Genomic DNA, 17,405 nt, shown 5'->3' with positions numbered 1-17,405 from the left:
CCTCCTCCCGGAACCCCCCCCAGTCTTCTGCATCTCTCTCTCTCTCTCTCTCTCTCTCTCTCTCTCTCTCTCTCTCTCACATGCCACCCTTCATGCTTGCAGCAAGAAAGGCTTCTGTCCCTTTACAAGCTTTCTCTTTGAAGCTCCTTTGGGTATATTGAGCTCTCTGCTTCTGTCCTCCCACAGGGGCTCTGTCATGATCACCAGTACTTTCTGAAATATGAAAAATCAAAACGTCTTTTGTTTCCAAGTCTGATATTTTTAAATGTGAGACACCTGTACATTTTTTTAAATATTTTTCATGTTTAAATAAATCCTTTTAACATAGGAGCTCCCAAATTAAACGTATCACACCACCTCCTCCACAGAAACATCAGGCATGGTGTTAAAAGAAAAGCTTAGGTACATTCACATGTTAAGAGGCTGAGCAGACAAGTAATGAATTGGTCAGCACCAGACCACAAGCAACTGGACTCTGATGAAGGGACCCAGAGTGTAACTTTTATAAGCTTTTCTTAGAAGCTAGACCAAGAAAATGTATTTGATGATTAAAGTGAAAAATCTCTAGTTAGGTTCGTTTGGCAGTTTCTGATTGGTTGGGGTTAAGTTTTGTTTTACTGTTTAAAACAGAGTTGGGCTTCAGATTGCTTATTGTATAGGAACGCAGGGCACTAGAGCCAGCCTAGACTAGTAGCCTCTCAATATTTTTAACTAGAAAGAACACTGAACTTGAGTCTGGAAACCTTGCTCTGCCTCAAATTCACAGGCAACCTCAGACAAGATGCTTAACTTTAGACCTTGGTTCTCTCACCTGTAAAACAGGCACAGTAATACCTGCCTGGCCACAGGGACAGGAGGATCTAGCAAGAGTGCTCTCTGCACTCGGGGCTCTGCTAAGCAAGACATGCTCATCCCGCTGCTACGCGCTACTCTTTAAGGATGCCTGGCACGCACTCAGCTCCTGAGAGTCAGCTGATGGCAAAATCCACTCCCTGCCAATAGCACCTGTTTCTTATTGTCATGATGTCCCCCAGCATCGTGCCCAGTGCCTGGCTTGTAAAAGGTTTGTGTGATACGTGTCAGATGGTTGAGGAGATGGGCAGAGGAATGGCTGTGGTGTGGTCTCTACCCCCACCCACTATTCAGGCACCAGTCTTCGCTTGGGCCTAACTGTCCTAACCATGACATGTGCCAGGCTGGTCTGATCGTGGCAGGGCAAATTGGGATCCTGCCACCAGCACCTTCTCTGACTCTGGGCACTGATACTTTTATTCACAATCAGCTTTTACTGAGCTTCTGTGATTTACCAAGTCACGTCCATGCCCCTTGCCCAAGCCCTTGAGAAGGTGACCCTAGTGAGCTCACAGCCTAAACACTTGGTTGCCTTGGTCCTTAATAGTTTGTGCTGATGAAGGACCCACTCCCAAATGCCAAAGTACTTAGCACAACAGTGGGCATGTAAAAATGCTCAGAAAACATCCATGTAAAATGGGGTTTTTTTTTTCCTTTTAATGTCATGCCACGTACTGAAAGCTCTGTTAGTGACTTAGCCAGTGGCAGTTTCTCTTCATCTGAGTCATGTCAGTGGCTGTTTTAAGAAAATTATGTCATGTTACATCCCCAGCAAACTCAGAACTTCTGCCACTAGTAAAACTGCAGATGATCAGATATGCTGTTTTCTATGTATGTTCTCCGCTTTATTTATCTTGTATTCATAATGACATCATTATTTGTTTGGTATGCTTTTTAGGGTGTATGAATGAGGACTGATTATCTTGTCCCTTAATTTGTGCTGCTTTCTACTTGGCACAGCCCTGGTCCCTGTACTTTAGAGCTGCGATAGCTGTTTTGAGTCTTGCCCAAGTGTCCCGAATCTGGATGAGCTCAACTCTTTGGTTCCTTGGCCCTGTGCCTTTCTTCTCACCCTTCTCCACACCGTTTTCCTTTATTACAAGGAATTGTATTTCTTCACTGCAAAGGGGTCCCCTGGACCCCTGGGGGCTCTGCGCCGTGTCAGCCTGTGTTGCGTCCCGTCACTCCCAGAGCGCTCCCCCTTTTCAGACTGACGTTCGCCTGCACGAAGGAGACCCCCACCAGAGACAGCGATCCCACCGATTCCGGGACAGGCCAGCGGCTCACGTGTCTGTGGTTCCCCTCCCCACAGGTGAGGAAGACCCGAGTGTGGAGGAGGACGAGGAAGTGCTGACGCTGCTGTACGACCCCTGTCTGAACTGTTACTTTGACCCCCAGACTGGGAAATACTATGAGTTAGTGTGACCCCCACTTCCAGGGCAGAGCAGCTGCGCCGCCCGCTCCTCCAGCGGACAGCAGCCCAGAGACTGACCGGGAGGCACCATGAGCAGTGTGGAGAGTGAGCCCGGGAACCCGGCAGAACGAAAACAAGTGGACTTTACTGTGTAAATAATGTTCAATGCTGAGAATCCTTACATTCTTTTGTAGCTGTGTGTGATTTTGAATCTGTGAAAGAATTAACAGAGACAAGATTTTAGGACTTTGAATTAGTTGTTTTCATTCTCATGTTGCATATATATAATTTTATTTCATATTTTATGTAAATAAATTAAGTTATTCACTCGGATTTTTTGCAGTGTTAATCTGTAAATGATGGCCTGATATACCACAGAAAATGTATTCTTGTTTAAAAGCTATCTGGGAACCTTTTATTCTATGATATATTTGTATTAAAAATAAAGTATGATGGTTAAAAAAATACCTTTTAAACTGCTTTGTTTTATTCACCCTACTCTGCCAGAATATTCCTGACAGTCGTCAGACGGGAACCAGTCAGACTTCATGATCACATTTTATCGGCTCTGGCCCCACTACTCCCATGTCATTTTAGTTTATCCCATTTGCTAAGGATCACAACATTGTTAATCACTAAAGCTGCTTAGCATTGTACTTTGCTTTTCTCTTTTTAATATTTTACCAATTATCATTGAACTCTAGTAATCTAGCTCCATGGACCCAGATTTAACAAGGAGTCACCATTTGAACACCTGCTCTGCCCCACCGCTCCTGTGACTCGGGCCTAGAGAACACTGGTAGGTTTTCTTTGATCTCTAGGGTTGTGTCAGTGCAACTCTGCTTAGTGCATCGCAAGGCAGCAACTGTGTGCTTTCTGCATTAGGGCAGCCAGCCTTGAATTGTGTGCCAAGTACATTAACATTGAGTTCGAGGCAGCACTTATTGTATTAGCTGGCATATTTTGTTATTTAATAAAGATTTTTAATAAAGAAGAGTACTATTGGGAATGAAAAATTATTGGTGTACAGTTGGATTTAATGGTAATACTGTAATTTCATTTAATGTTGCTTGATAGAGGAAATAAGCTTTTTCATGAAAAGATTTGGGCTCCTGTTCAAAGCCTCATACATTATTTAGTACCATGTGTATATTTGATAAGCTTTTAATCCTGTTGTTCACAAAGTATACCTTTGCTATGAATTTTTCTCCAAGATCTTCATGCTTACAAAATGAAAATGAGTCAGTAAGACTTCACAAAGCATGCAGAATGATAAAAAGAATTGGGGTTATCTCGATCATGACCTTGAAGATTGGAGTAGGGGTTGGAAGGCTTTGTTCCTGCTTTAACTAGTCTCAGGACCACCCATGTAATAGGGGAGCCAATTAAAATTTTCTGTTAGTTAAAATTTACAGGTACAAATTACAAACATCATGAGCTAGCTTGTGGGGGAGAAAAGATACCAGAGTGCCTCATGAACTCCAAAACAGAAAGCTACAAGGCCTCCAAACTGATGTGAGCGTGAGCTAGAACCTCAAAAATATAGAGAAAACTCTGTTAGGAATTTTTTTTTTTTGTACCAAGGATTGAACTTCGGTCCTTGAGCTGGTGAGGCAGGCGGTGGAACCACTAAACCCCAGGCCCTAGTATTCTTGAATTACAAGCAAAAGACGCTCAGAATCCAAAGACTGGCTGAAAAACCAGACTCCAGTGGACGCGAATCAGGGCAGCTCCAGGGATCCCTGTAGCAACATCTTCCAGTTTCTCCTGTCAGTCAGTGTCACCGAGATGACCCCACCTTTTTCTGCCTCCAGTCTCGGCTCCAGCCGTGAGACGCTGATAGGCCCACTTGTCCATCATTCCTCATGGGATAAGGGCGAGACAGCGCCCAAAGGAGAAGACGGTGCTGTTCACAACGGGCAGACCAGTGTCCCACCAGCCTGGAAGTCTAGAAGTCTGCCAGTCCTCTCTGATTCATCCTGCTGTTTCAACCTCTCCCTCTCTTTCTCCATAATTTGCCCAGTTATTCAGTCAATCTGGCAGAACACCCTGCCACTGCACAGCCTCTGCATCCAACCGTACAGAAATTCTCAGTCTCAATTTCAGTTCAGAAACCCAAGTCAGGATTGCAAGTGGCCCGGTTTGGTCCGTGGGCCACCAGGACCCTCTTCTGTGGGTGAGGGTACAAGGCCCATGTGAGCTCAGCGAGCCCCCAAAGGTGGCCACCACAAGGTCTCATTATCAACTTTTCACATTTTATTTGACTTTTTTAAAGGAGTAGTTTCATTTCTGATGAACAGTTTTCTACAGAAGAGTTGAAAAATAGCAACAGATGTACTTCACACTGCTAAATTTCAACCAGTACAGCGCAGCCAGTTTGCTTGGAAATGTATTGTGTACACTGTATGTGTTCACACTGGGCTACGTACTAGACTCTCCCGGGAACTGACACCTAGGTTCTGCATCTACAGAGCCTGATTTCATTGGTCTCAGCTGCAGCCTAGACATCAGGAAGTTTTAAAACCTCCCTGGAAATTCTAAAGTCAGACAAGGCTGAGAACCCTGCAATAGACTGGATTTGGCAGGAGGAGACAGCAGCATCTCTGCCTGGTGGCATGCATGCCTGTGGGGAAGAGGCCATACGATTTGTTTCCATTTTCAAGGCCTTGATTTCTATTTCTAATCAAATGTATAACATTTATATCTGGAGCTGACTATTACAAATGGATATTAAAAATAGGTTGGTTCAATTTGGATAATTTGGTATCAATTTTGAGATTGATTCGAACAGTTGCTTGTTTTATATAAATGGGATGCAATTTACAAATGACTGTAAGTCCTCAATCTCAATTATTGTTTAATTACAAATCCCAGTTAATAAGAACTAATGGAAAAACAACTGTCGGTAATGTACAGTAGCAGATGATGATTTTATTTCCCTAGCAATTTTCAGTTTTATTTGGCAAATTAATTTTATTTTATTTTCTATTAAAGGAAAAGATGGACCTATACAAAATACATAGACTTCTTGAAATACTTTGCCCTATTGCTTTTCTCCATATTTTTAGATTAACTTTATTTAAGTCAGCTTCATTTAAGTCAGTTCAACCACATCTTGAGTTTTTTCAAAGTGCAAACTGTACATATTTAATAACCAAGAATAGCATAGTCACAGAATGTACTACCCAAAGGACAATTAATTAAAAGAACTAATTTTAAAATTGCCCTTTGGCTTTAATTAAAGATCTAGCTGCTGAAATTTTCTGGATCAATCTTTAAAAAAAAAAAACATAGAATAACAGAAACTATGGTACCAAAATTTAGTTTATCTCAGATTACATCCCGTAACTCTCAGTCTTTACACAAATTTGCCAGAATACTGAAAATTAAAACTCTGTCCACCTATGGTTGTATGACAGAATTTCTATTTCATACATCATTCATTTTGCATTCCAGAAAAGTTGGTCATAAAGAAAATTCTTATCAAGCAAATCCTGTTTTCTCCCAGTACAATAGTTGAAATGCAATCACCTAGAAAAGACAATGAAGACTATTTCATTAAACTCTGATTTTACTATGGAGAAAAATGAGATTCTGATTGGGAAGTTAATTTTCCAGAGGCACGGTTTAGAGTGGAGAACAGAATCCATGATTCCTCACTCCTGAGCCAGTCCTTTGCCTACCCAGAGGGAATTAAGGACTAAACTAACAGATTTTGATGAACTTCACCTTCCCTGTACAGAGGACACTACCACCTTCTCAGGAGTTTGAGATCTCTGGTTCTTGCTTAGCATTTTCTTCTTGCTTGTGCTGATGCTTTCTTCTCTCAGTTGTTAACATTTGTTCCTCAAAGGTCAGCATTTCCCAGTGTGCATCCCAAGAAACAAAATTCCCACTACCTAGTAATGAATGTGGGGAAAGAGTACATGGCTGAAATCAAAAAGTACTGGAAAATAGGACAGAGATGTTCTCAGTGGCCCTGAGGCAGGAGATAAGGGCACAGCAAAGCCGCTGGGCAATTGGGCATGACTAGTCGATCACAGAGACTCGGATTCAGGAGCTTCACAGAGATTCAGGACACAGGCACAGAGCAGCCACTGAGCCCTGTATGCCTACTACCAATCAAAGAATGAATGCTGTCTTCAAGTGTGGCACAAGATCAAGGTGAGTCCCACGTCTGATACCACTCTCCTAGCATGAGATCAAGTGGGTTTACGCTGGGACCACCTCGATCTGATGTCAGAATGGGAGTATAAAAGATGGTGTGAGGAATGGGATATCCAGCGCTTCTCAAACATGTCTGTCTACAGAGTGCTTGTGCGGAGGCTTCCATGCTCTTGCCCACCCACAGCACTTCTAGGAGAGACGCTGCTGTAGGTTCCTTCTCCAGAGCCTGGGAACCCTGACCCTCACCAGATTCAAGAAATGTGTCTCCTGGTCTGTGTGCACATGCACAGGTGCAGGTTGTGTGCGTGCGTGCGTGCGTGTGTGTGTGTGTGTGTATGTGTTGGGGCTGCGGTTGTCAGAGATTTTTTTTTTTTTTTTGCTGTTCTTTGCCGTGCCCAGCCATTTCACTGAGCCCTGACGAGACTCCTGAAAGATGATTCTTCAGAGATGCTTTTCACCCAAAAGCAGGTACGCTAAAGCCTGAGCATTCCCTAGGTCTGAGGCCTTGCTCACCTAAGATTAAGAAATTTTCTCCTATTTTAATTTAGACAACATAACCATAGATAATATGGTTAACTTATAACAAAAGATAAATCTAAGTGGAAGTTACTCACCATGAATATTGGAACTTTACATCTTAATGAATATTCTGGTTCTGGTTTATGTGGTTTTAATATAATTTAGAATCACATTAAATCACAATAATTTGACTTATAAGAATTAAATTACCAATAACATGAGCCACAGATAACACTAATTTTTACTGCTGACATATTCTTGTGTAGTTAATCACTGTAATTCTGCGAAGTATTACAGAAGTGAAATGCGGGAAATCGTATTGATTGGTTTTCATCAGCCCAACTTATCACTGTCAATGTTTATGCTGAACCTGGCAAGATTTAGGCATATAAACTTGCTCCTAATAGTAAGGCGCATTGTCAATATTTTAACCTGCGGATCAAGAGAAATTATCTCTCATTTTCTGTAGTGGATTATTCCAAAAGCATAAGAGGCAGGGTGCTCTTGGATTTGGCCTCAGAAGTCCTAAAAGGGAATTAGTCATGGTTAATTTCTGGTGATGTGACATTCTAAAAATAGAGTTTCTATTAACGATGGATGTTGGTAATGTACAATTAAATCATGAGATGGAATTAAATAAACGCCCAGTTTTACTTTGCTACTTCCTGAATCAAGAGGATCTTAAATCAGTCAAGCTGGGCATGGTGTTGCTTGCCTAAATCCCAGCACTCAGGAGGCTGAGACAGGAGGGTCGCTTAGAGTTCGAGGCCAGCCTGTGGTACACAGTGAGTTCGAGGTTAGCCTGAACTGCCCCAAAAAGAAAGAAAGGGAGAGAGGGAATGAGAGGCAGAGAGAAAAAGAAAGAAATCAAATGGTCACCATTTGTTTTTTCCTATGAAGGCAATTTTACATCACTATAATGAAATACCTGACACAAGCTACTCATGAAGTCGTTTATACAGCAGTTCTGGAGGTTCCGCGTCCAGATAGTATAGTGCAAGCTCGATGGCAAAGGCCACCTTGCATCATGGCAAGGACCCAACCAGCAGTTACAACTCACACTAGAAGCTGAAACTGGTGGGACCTCCCTCGGGCTTTCGTAACAACCCTCCCACAGGAGCTACCTCTGAGGACACCGCGGTGGCCTGAGGGACTCCCGCCAAGACCTCTTAGAGCATGCACAGCCCTCTCCAGGTGTGCCTCTGGAGCTCATCCTCCACACACATGGCCTCTCTGGAGACACTCAAACCACGCCCACACCACAGACCCTCTTTTAAAATCCTGAACACCTGCATGCCTTTTAAAGGCTCAGTTGAGAGAGCTTCCTTTTGCCTTTAAAATCTTTCTAGTTGGTCAAAGAAATTAATAGCATCCCCTTGTAGGCTAGTTCTAGTAGGCAGAATATCTTGTTCGCCCCAATACTTATCTTTTCCTTGAGTTCTAATATCTAATTCTAAAATTCATCAAAAAATAAAATAAAATTTTTCTAGACCTAAATAATATACTCGATATTTTTATAACTAGCTGATTTTAAAAGGTTTTAGTCATCTCAGATCAGGTACTCTTAAGAACATCTGCCATTCTCAAAAGAAATTTGATTAAATCAAAGAAAAATGGCTCCTTTTCCTAGCTAAGCATAGGAATCTATGGATACTTCACAGCCTATAAGATTTATCAACAGATGAGTGGATAAAGAAAATGCGGTATTTACACACCATCGAGTACTACTCTGCCATTAAAAAGATAAATTTGACTCATTTTTAGGAAAAGAGATGCATCTTGAGACCATAATACTAAGTGGAATAAATCAGGCACACAAGCTTAAATATCGCATGGTTTCTCTTATAGGAGAAACCCACAGTATAAACACAGAACAACACAAAAGATAGATAACAGGGAGTGGGGAGATAGATCTTTCTCAAAGGGGATCAAGAGATGGCGGGAAGGGGGAAGGAGGAGAGCACTAGCAGATGAAAAAGGAATTAAGAGGTACATTTTCCAACTTCCCACAAGGAATATAAACATTCTGCACTACAAACACGTTCCGATAAAAAGAAGTCTCTATGGGTGCTTCAAAGCCCAGATAAATAGAAAAAGAACAAGTGCAGAGATTCCTAACGCGATCTTCTCTGGTCAGCAAATACATCACTGGTAGTGGCTATGGCCTGAATGCCTAGGAGCCATCCCTGTTGGCATTGATTTCAAAACCTTTGAGATCCTCTCCTTGTTTTGCCTATTGCTATTTTCAGTCTCATATAATAGTTCTAAAGCTTGGCGCACCTTCTATCTCAGGGACTCTATGAGACACTGCTGCCTCAGTCTCACTGCTGGATGCCTACTTCTTTCTGTGGCGTGGGCTGGGCCCCGGGCATCATGACGTCCAAAGGCTTCCCAAATGATCCTCCCAGGCAGCCCAGCGGAGAGGGAGGCCTCAGGCCGTCTTTTCTTCTCTCCTTCCTGTGGAGCTAGAGCCCTTTAGAGATTCCCAGGGGCATCATATGGTGTCAGCTCAGCCACATTCAACAGTTTCGATCAACCAACGAACTGTTACCTGAGGAACTGCACCTGTGAGTGATTCAGTACTGTTCTGGCAACTTGCTTTAGCCCCGTGTGGTTGACGGCCCCAGTAAGGAAACCGTGACTTGCTTTGTTTTGCTTTCTTCAGTCTCACCGTCCGCATACTTCAAGCCATGCCACTTAGGCTTTTGCCTGGGTGTGAGATCACATCTCTGTCCCTGAATAGGTCTGAGTTTTGGCTTCCAAATTAATAAAAAGAAGATTTGTGGAGCGATTGTTTGAAAGTGATGGGAGCCTCTGAAACTTAAACCCTTGCTTAAGCCATCGCTTCAGGGTCATAAGCCCTTTGTGAAGTCTGTTTTCTGTACAGAACAGGGGATGTTTGGGGCTGTGAAGGGAATAAGGACAGTTTATGTACAGTGGAGTGACAGGGTGCAGAAAAGAGAGAGCAGGAGAGGGTAAGGGAAGCAAGTGTGGAGGTTTGGAAAGCAGTAAGTCAGTGACCAAGTTGGAGAGACACGGAGGACTAAAAGGCCCTGCTGAGGGATCTCTATGGAGCACAAACCGGGATACACCCATCTGTGGGGTAAGAATCTAAACTGATGTCTTCTAAAATCATAAAGAACAAATTTGATCTTGGCTGGAAAACTTGGAGACCTTCAGGAGGCTAACAGACAAGCGGGGACACACTTAGCACTCGTTGACTGTTCACCGTTATGGTTATCACATATGCCTGGGCCTCCAGGACTGAGGGCTTGGGAGTTTCAGGCGGTAACCGTCCCTGCTGGTATGTGATGCCGCGGGATTGCACCTAAAATTGTGTACAGGCACATACATATTTTACATATGTTAGAGTTTTGTGCTTCTCCTGTCTTGATGCTGACAGACATTTGTTTTTAAATGTTTTTTTCACTACCCTGAAGGAAAAAAAATGGGACCATCAGTTTTATCCAATAACTTCATGGAAAATTAAGTTTCCTGAGAACTGGGGAAGTGGCTAGAAAATAGACACACTAATGACTCTTTGAAACTGTATTTATGCCATATTTGTAATAATGCCGATCAACCAACATGTTGAAATAATTGACTTCAGCATGAATTTTCTAAGTCTTACTCCTCAGGGAAAATCCAAAATCAAATCGGCAGCAATGGAATGATCCATTGCAGGCCAACAAACCTGTATGTGCTCTTTTTCTTTTTCATGGCATTGTGTAGAGCTGTCCTGAATCATCTCATTTTACCTAATGCATCTTTTACTTTAGGGCACATGAAGCATGTTTGAAAGAGTAAAGCATATTTGTTCCAAAAGAGTCTGCAACTTAAGCTGTGTGTAATTCCAGGCTGGCTCTCTTCCCTTTAGACTAAATCAATGAGATTTTCCTAATGACATGATAAGACTATGTTGAGAAGTTATAAAAATAATTGTTTTCAGTTTTGCTCTTATCCTTTATTCAGAAGGTCATCCATTCCCTTCAAATGTTTCTCCCAGATTTCTATTCAGAGCTTAATCACAAGTTACAGGCACAGAACTCTTCACCAATCAAATTCCAGGGTCTGAGAAACCAGTTTCCGGTCCATCTCCCTCAGGGGTGTCTGCTGCCTTCACACCGGGGAGAGGGGAGAATTGACAGTCCCCCCAGGAGCTCTTCTTGCTGCAGCTTTCAGGGTGTTAGAAGCTCATTAAGGGGAAAAGCAGTTTTTTCTCCTTACTTTCTTGATTCTCTTACTAATTCCAGTATCATCAAGTTTTATTTCCATTTCCAATGCTAAGCTATAAAAAAAATTATACATGTCAGCCTCTAAAATAGTGTGTACTATAAATTTCTCATAATCCTTTTGGGAAATTACCGTTTGCATCCACCTGAAATAATAAAGGGCATTTAAAGAATGTGTTGATTAGTATGTTTTCTTCTTCCAATTTTTATTGGTGTAAGTTTGCAGGACATAATAAATATGCTCATTGTGGAGAACTGGTATATTTACATATCACATCTATCTTCTTTGCCTCTCCTTCCCCTGTCCTCCCTCCTGTCCCCAGCCCCTTCCTTACCCATCCCCACATCTTGAGTAATCCTGAATGCCCCAGGGATCCGGAGACCCTGCCGCGCGGTCCCCAGCCTTACGCAGTATGGGCAGTAACGATCACTACAGGTGCCTATGCAAAGCTCGGTGGTTTGCTTTTAAAATATATTCCTCCGACATTCCTTAGCATCTACACTGAGCTGAATTTGGCAAATACCACCAGTTTATATTTCAAAGGGAAACTGTCCGTTTTTTTTTTTTTTTTAACCTAGTGAGTCTTTAAAGTAACCTTTGCTCTATAAGTCTGTTCCGTGCTTTACTCTGCCCCAGAAATTGCACCACTGCCACTGGGTGAGAAAGATTCCCATGGGGACTGTCCCGGTCTTTACTGTCACAGCCATTTACTGAGCTCTCACAGGGCTCCCAGGCACTCTGGGGTCAGCTCCATTACTGCACCCTGAAAAATAATTTTTCTGTTTATCTGCTGCCCTTATGCTTAAAAATGGTCTGCATTTAAAAAGTCCATGAGGAATTTATATGTATATAAATATATATATATCCAAATGCCTTTCAGGGTTGTTGGTATTTTTATATATTGGGATATTCTCCCTGTTACCTGCAAATTTAATAAAAGGAAAACATTAGGCACAGCACTCAGGTATCAATTCCAAAATCTATTTCTTCTCCACGTGGCATCTTTCTTGCTCTTCCCGTTCCCCCGGTGTTTCTATAGCAACCTGGCCTCCTCAGCTGCCCGCTTCCTGCTGGCACTAAAGGTCCGTTTGTAATCATCGCTCCACTTGTTCCGAAATGTGCCTTCAACTCTGACACAACAGGCAGCACGCAGTTAACAGGACCCGAAGCATGGCTTGTCTTGAGTTAAACTCACACGTTCAGAGGAGTGAGAATACCAGGAACCGGTGTTGCAGCCTTCAGCTTTTGGCTTCACGACCAGTAAAAAGAGCCGTGCTGACTTCTGAGATTCCGGAACTCAGCGTGTGCCCCTTCCCACCCAGGCCATCTCCTGCTGCTCTGCCTCCAACCCAGAACAACCACGTGCGAGAGAGGAGCGTCGCCCAGACTGATCTTTTCTAGGGTCAGTGTCATCCCCCACCCGCCCGTGTTTAAAAGCCGTCACCTCCTCCATCCACAGAGCAGGAAATGACCACTCTTTTCTGTTGCATCAGACAATCAAACACTGCACTCTGGGCCTGGCATACATAGCAGAGGCAGGAGAGCCCCTGGATCTGGGCCACAGGGACCCTGCTATCTCCAAGTGGGGCCTCACAGGGACACCAGCAGCCCCCAGCAGAGAAAGCTGTTGTCATTCACTTTTGGGGGGGTCCCCTCATTGAGTTTATTGGTACATTTTAGGTATAAAATACAGTACAGTTACATTCATCATTGGGATCTTGTACCTTTACATGACAGGTCTTGGTTCTCATTTTCCCCCTTGTCCCTGCCCTCCCTTCACCCCCTCCTCCCCTCCCCCTTTACAAACACTTCATTTCCATCTTTTCATTTTCTAGTATTTTTTTCTTTTCCCTTACTACCTTTCCCCTACCCTTCCCACTTCCCTACACCTTTAGCCCCTTTCTTCCTATTTCACAGTGTCCATTATATCATTAGGATCTTATGTGCTACTATAGTTTATTCAGACCAGAGAAACTGTTCAGTATTTACACATGTGTGACTTATTTATTTCACTTAGGAGTACATCCTCAATATGTATCCATTTTCCTACGAATGAATCTAATTTCTCATTCTTTATGGCTGAGTAATATTCCATTTTATAGAAAAACTACATCTTCTTTATCCAGTTTCCAACAGATGGGCAAATGGGCTGTTTCCTGGTTTTGGTTTTTTTGAGACAGGGTCTCACTATGTAGTTGAGACTGACCTGGAACTCACTGTGTAGCCCAGGCTGGTCTTGAACTCACAGCGATCCTCCTGCCTCAGCCTCCCGAGTGCTGGGATTACAGGCGTGTGCCACCACGCCTGACTGAAGTTTTTTTCTTTTTTTTGTTTTGTTTTGTTTTGTTTTTTTGACATTCACTTTTGAATGTAAGCCAACTGCTGAGCCACACTGCTTGTCATTGTATGATGAATTACTTTTTTAAAAAACTAATTATTTTATGAATAGCCCAATTACATTACGTGAGTCGTGTGGAGAGTTGAAATAATTACTTTTTCAAACATAAACATTCAAAATTCACCAGGCTGTGTCCACTCACAATCTTTCCCCAACTGTGTTCACTCCTGTCCTCACTCACGGTTGCACTTTATAAAATCTATTCATTTAAAACTGCCCCATAGGGCCAGGGATTCGGTTCAGTGTTTCCGCCACCTGCCTCACAAGTGCAAGGACCAGAGTTCAATCCCTGGTACCCACAAAACAAAACAAAATAACAACAACAACAAAAAGAAACTGTCCCATAAAGGAAACACTGGGCCAAATTGGGTCACTATTGATTTTTCCCAGATATTTAAAGGGATGAATTAATACAAATCCTACACGTACCCTTTTGGGAAATAAAACAGAAGGAAGACTTTCTAAAGAGTGTGTAAAGAGGCCAGCATTATCTTGATAGCAAATCTTCATGAGAACATTACAGTAAAAATAATAGGCCATTTTTCTCATGAACACTGTATAGAAATCTTAACACAGGAAACCAGTTCGGTGATACATGAAGAGAAATAAGCCCAATATCATGACCAAGTCCATTTGTTTTAAGGATGCAAACTGACTGAGGTATGGCTTCTATCTAGATGTCCTCCAAAGGTTTCATGAACTCATAGGTGGGGCTTTTGTAAGAAGACTGGCTCCTGGGTTCACTTCACTAACTTGCTGTTAGGGTGTAGGGTCTGGTTGGAAGGGTGAGTTCCTGGGGTCATGACCCGGAAGGGTTCGTCTCCCTCCCCAGCTCCTCCTCCTCTCTGCTTCCTGACTGCTGTGACAGGAACAGCTTTCCTCTGCCCGGGCCCTTCCACTCTGCTGCCAACCACACAGTGTTACTGGGTTTGCGCTGCTGGACTCTTCCTTCTAGAGGTGGTGCCCAGATTCTTTCCATCTCAAATAAAGAATTTTAAAAAACAAGCAAAAAAAGGGTGGCAAAGTTTCATATTAACTTTTGGCCCAGACTGTGGGACAGGTTCAAAGTGAAGGGTAAGGGAGAAACTGGCTCTGCGGAGCAAACTTGGGCCAAGTAAAAGAGAGGAAAAATAAAAAGCAGAAAACAAAAGTACACTTGCGGGCACAGAGCAGGCTGCCATGAAGAGGGACCATAGCTAGCACTTCATGGCATCTTGTCTCTCGTACTCATTCTGTACGTCGCAGGTTCTCGTGGGAAGTCTCCACACGGCCCTGAGAATTATTTGGTGTGTGTGTCCCGAGGTCTGGTCACACTTACACCCTCAGCCAACTTTGCCACACCCTGCCCAACTGCCTCATGAGGATTGAAACTTAAGAGAAGTAGACCAAGATAGACCTGTCCTCCTTCAAGTGGCAGATGTCAAGTATTTAGTCACAAGGACAAGGAGAGTGAGTAATTTGACTTGGAAAATCTGTTTCATTTACAACATTAACAGAAAACAATCATGGGACCATTTAGCTGCAAAGAAAAATCATTTTATAAAATTCAACATCCATTCATGATAAACACTTAGAAACCAAGAGAAGAAAAGTTCTTTAATGTGATAGGTGACATCTACCAAAAAATACCTTCATCAAACCCCACACCTAATGTTGAAATATTAGGTTTCCTCCAGAAACAGAGAATGTCCCAGCATACCCACCACTGCCTCTTACAATCCAACACTGTCCTGCCTGAAGCAATACAATAAGGTGAAAAAAAGAAAGGACACACACAGCACTGTCATTATTCAGGAGGACATCGCCGTGTTCGTAGGATAGTCAGGAAATCGCACTGATAAATTACCGAAGTTAGTAAAGTTATTTATAGTGTCTGAAAAATAATACTTCATGTATGAATCTATTATTTCAAATCATAGGAATTGGTGCTATTTTGGATTCTAAGTCAATATTTAAAAATCAATTGTTTACACTAGACACAAAAAATAGAAAATGAAATTTAAAGGATATACATGCTTTTCAATTCACTGTGTTATGTTTTGATATACCCATTATAAATTAAAATATAAGTTAAAAATGTATTTGATATACCTAACCTGCCAAACATGATATTTAGCAGAGCCTTCCTTCAGCATGCGCAGAACACTTGCCTTAGACTATGGTTGGGCACAATGATTTGTAACCCAAGCCTATTTTGTAACAAAACCTTGACTATCTCATGTAAGTTACTGAATACTGAACTGAAAAATAAAGACCAGAGTGGTTGCTGGTTCCCACCATCATGAAGTCTAAAAATTGTGTAAATGGAACCATCCTAATTCAGAAACTATTTATACTATCATTTGTGTAAGCAACAAGGATATCAAATAACTTGGAATAAATATAATATTAAAAATTAAATCTAACAAAAATGTTGTTCTCCACACGAAAAACTATTAAATGTTTATTGGTGCTAATTAAGAAGTTACATTAGTTATCTGTGGCTGCATAGCGCTTACCCTGAACCTCACTTGCTTAAAACAAGTATAAATTGCAGGAGCAACTTGAATGCTTCCGGCCAGAGGTCTTTGATGACATTGCAGTCAGGACTGCAGGCACCTGAAAGGTTTGCTTGCGCTGCAAAATGGACATCAGCATGGGGCTATTTGACCTCCAAACATTGTTGTTGGCTTCCGTGAGAGAAATAATCCAAGAAGCCAAGTTGGAAGCTGAAAGTCTCTTATGACTGGTCTCAGAAATGATGTGCCCACCGCCTGCCTCACAAGCACAAGGTCCCGAGTTCGATCCCTGGTACCAAAAAAGAAGTGATGCGCCACTCTCTTCCGCAGTGACCACACAGAGCAGCCACTGTAGGTGGATACTACGGAAGCGGGGGGATTGCAGGAGGCAAGGAGACCACTGACAGCAGAGGTAGGAGGTGCTTGTGGAGCTTGTCTCTCCGGGTAGGAGTCACTTGATCTTAACTGAAGCCACCCTTCCTTACCAGAACACACACACACACACACACACACACACACACACACACAAACTTTTTTGTTAAACTCTATCCACAACTAAAGCAAATAGTCATTGAGCATTTCCATGTGCCAGGCATCACCTGAATAGAGGCACTGTACCATTTCTGCCCCCTCCAGCAAGTGCGAACACCCAGGATCAGAGAGAGAGCGGCACCTGCCTGAGGTCAAGCAAGCAAATGAGCTCAGAGACCTGCCTGTGACCGTCACCAGCCCCTGCCGTCACCCACGCTGCCGCACACTCAGCTGGGAGCAAACAGGACCAAACAGAATATCGATTATTATCCGTGCCCCCTTAATCGCTAATAGAGGTGCAAGAACGCTCCCTATCTGCAAAGTCAGAAAGGCTTCCAAACAAAACCTCCTTTCAAAGAGAAAACATCAATACTAGTTTTTGTTCTTTTGTATTATAGCTGTTGATAAACTGCTAAAATTGTTGAAAATAGAATGTTGCGTACATTATATGACTTGTTTTTTATTAGAAAGTATAATACCGGATGATTGTGCATTTTGTTTGTGTGAAGGGGGGTCTTCTACCTCTCTGAAATTGCAAGTGTCGGTACAACATGTTGCATATTTATTAGCCCATCTGCTGCTGCAGCACTGGGGTGGGGGGGGTCTTACAATAAGCAATATATTCACAGTTAGTTTTATGACCTGATGTGCAAAATAACAACACTTGGTAAGCATTTATTATTATGCTGAGTAATTTCTATTTTCAATTAATCCAGAACATTTTTAAAGACCACAAAAGTGAACATTTGCTTGGCATCTGTTTCATATTTCGGTTCTGTTTTCATATTTTGGT

At 42.4% G+C, this 17,405-nt stretch overlaps 1 protein-coding gene across 6 annotated transcripts in view; it reads left to right on the top strand.

The window, feature by feature from the left end:
* Window positions 1-16,849, top strand: part of Cfap20dc (CFAP20 domain containing) — a 227,666-nt gene extending 210,817 nt beyond the window's left edge. The window contains exon 16 of one of the 6 annotated variants that reach the window (XM_010643156.2): window positions 16,718-16,849. In XM_010643156.2, coding sequence (XP_010641458.1) covers window positions 16,718-16,800 — 83 coding nt within the window. In that variant the 3' untranslated portion in view covers window positions 16,801-16,849. Of the gene's footprint in view, window positions 1-2,061; window positions 2,108-2,164; window positions 2,619-2,970; window positions 3,053-16,717 lie in introns of those variants that run through there. The other 5 variants (XM_033757023.1, XM_010643159.3, XM_010643154.2 and 2 more) reach the window with 5 other exon arrangements.
* Window positions 16,850-17,405: the final 556 nt, after the last annotated feature.

The sequence above is a fragment of the Fukomys damarensis genome, unplaced genomic scaffold, assembly GCF_012274545.1.
Source record: "Fukomys damarensis isolate Sample0158 unplaced genomic scaffold, DMR_v1.0_HiC HiC_scaffold_28, whole genome shotgun sequence".
NCBI lineage: Eukaryota > Metazoa > Chordata > Mammalia > Rodentia > Bathyergidae > Fukomys > Fukomys damarensis.
Note: the sequence above shows the minus strand (reverse complement) of the source record. Positions and strands in the feature narration are given on the sequence as shown.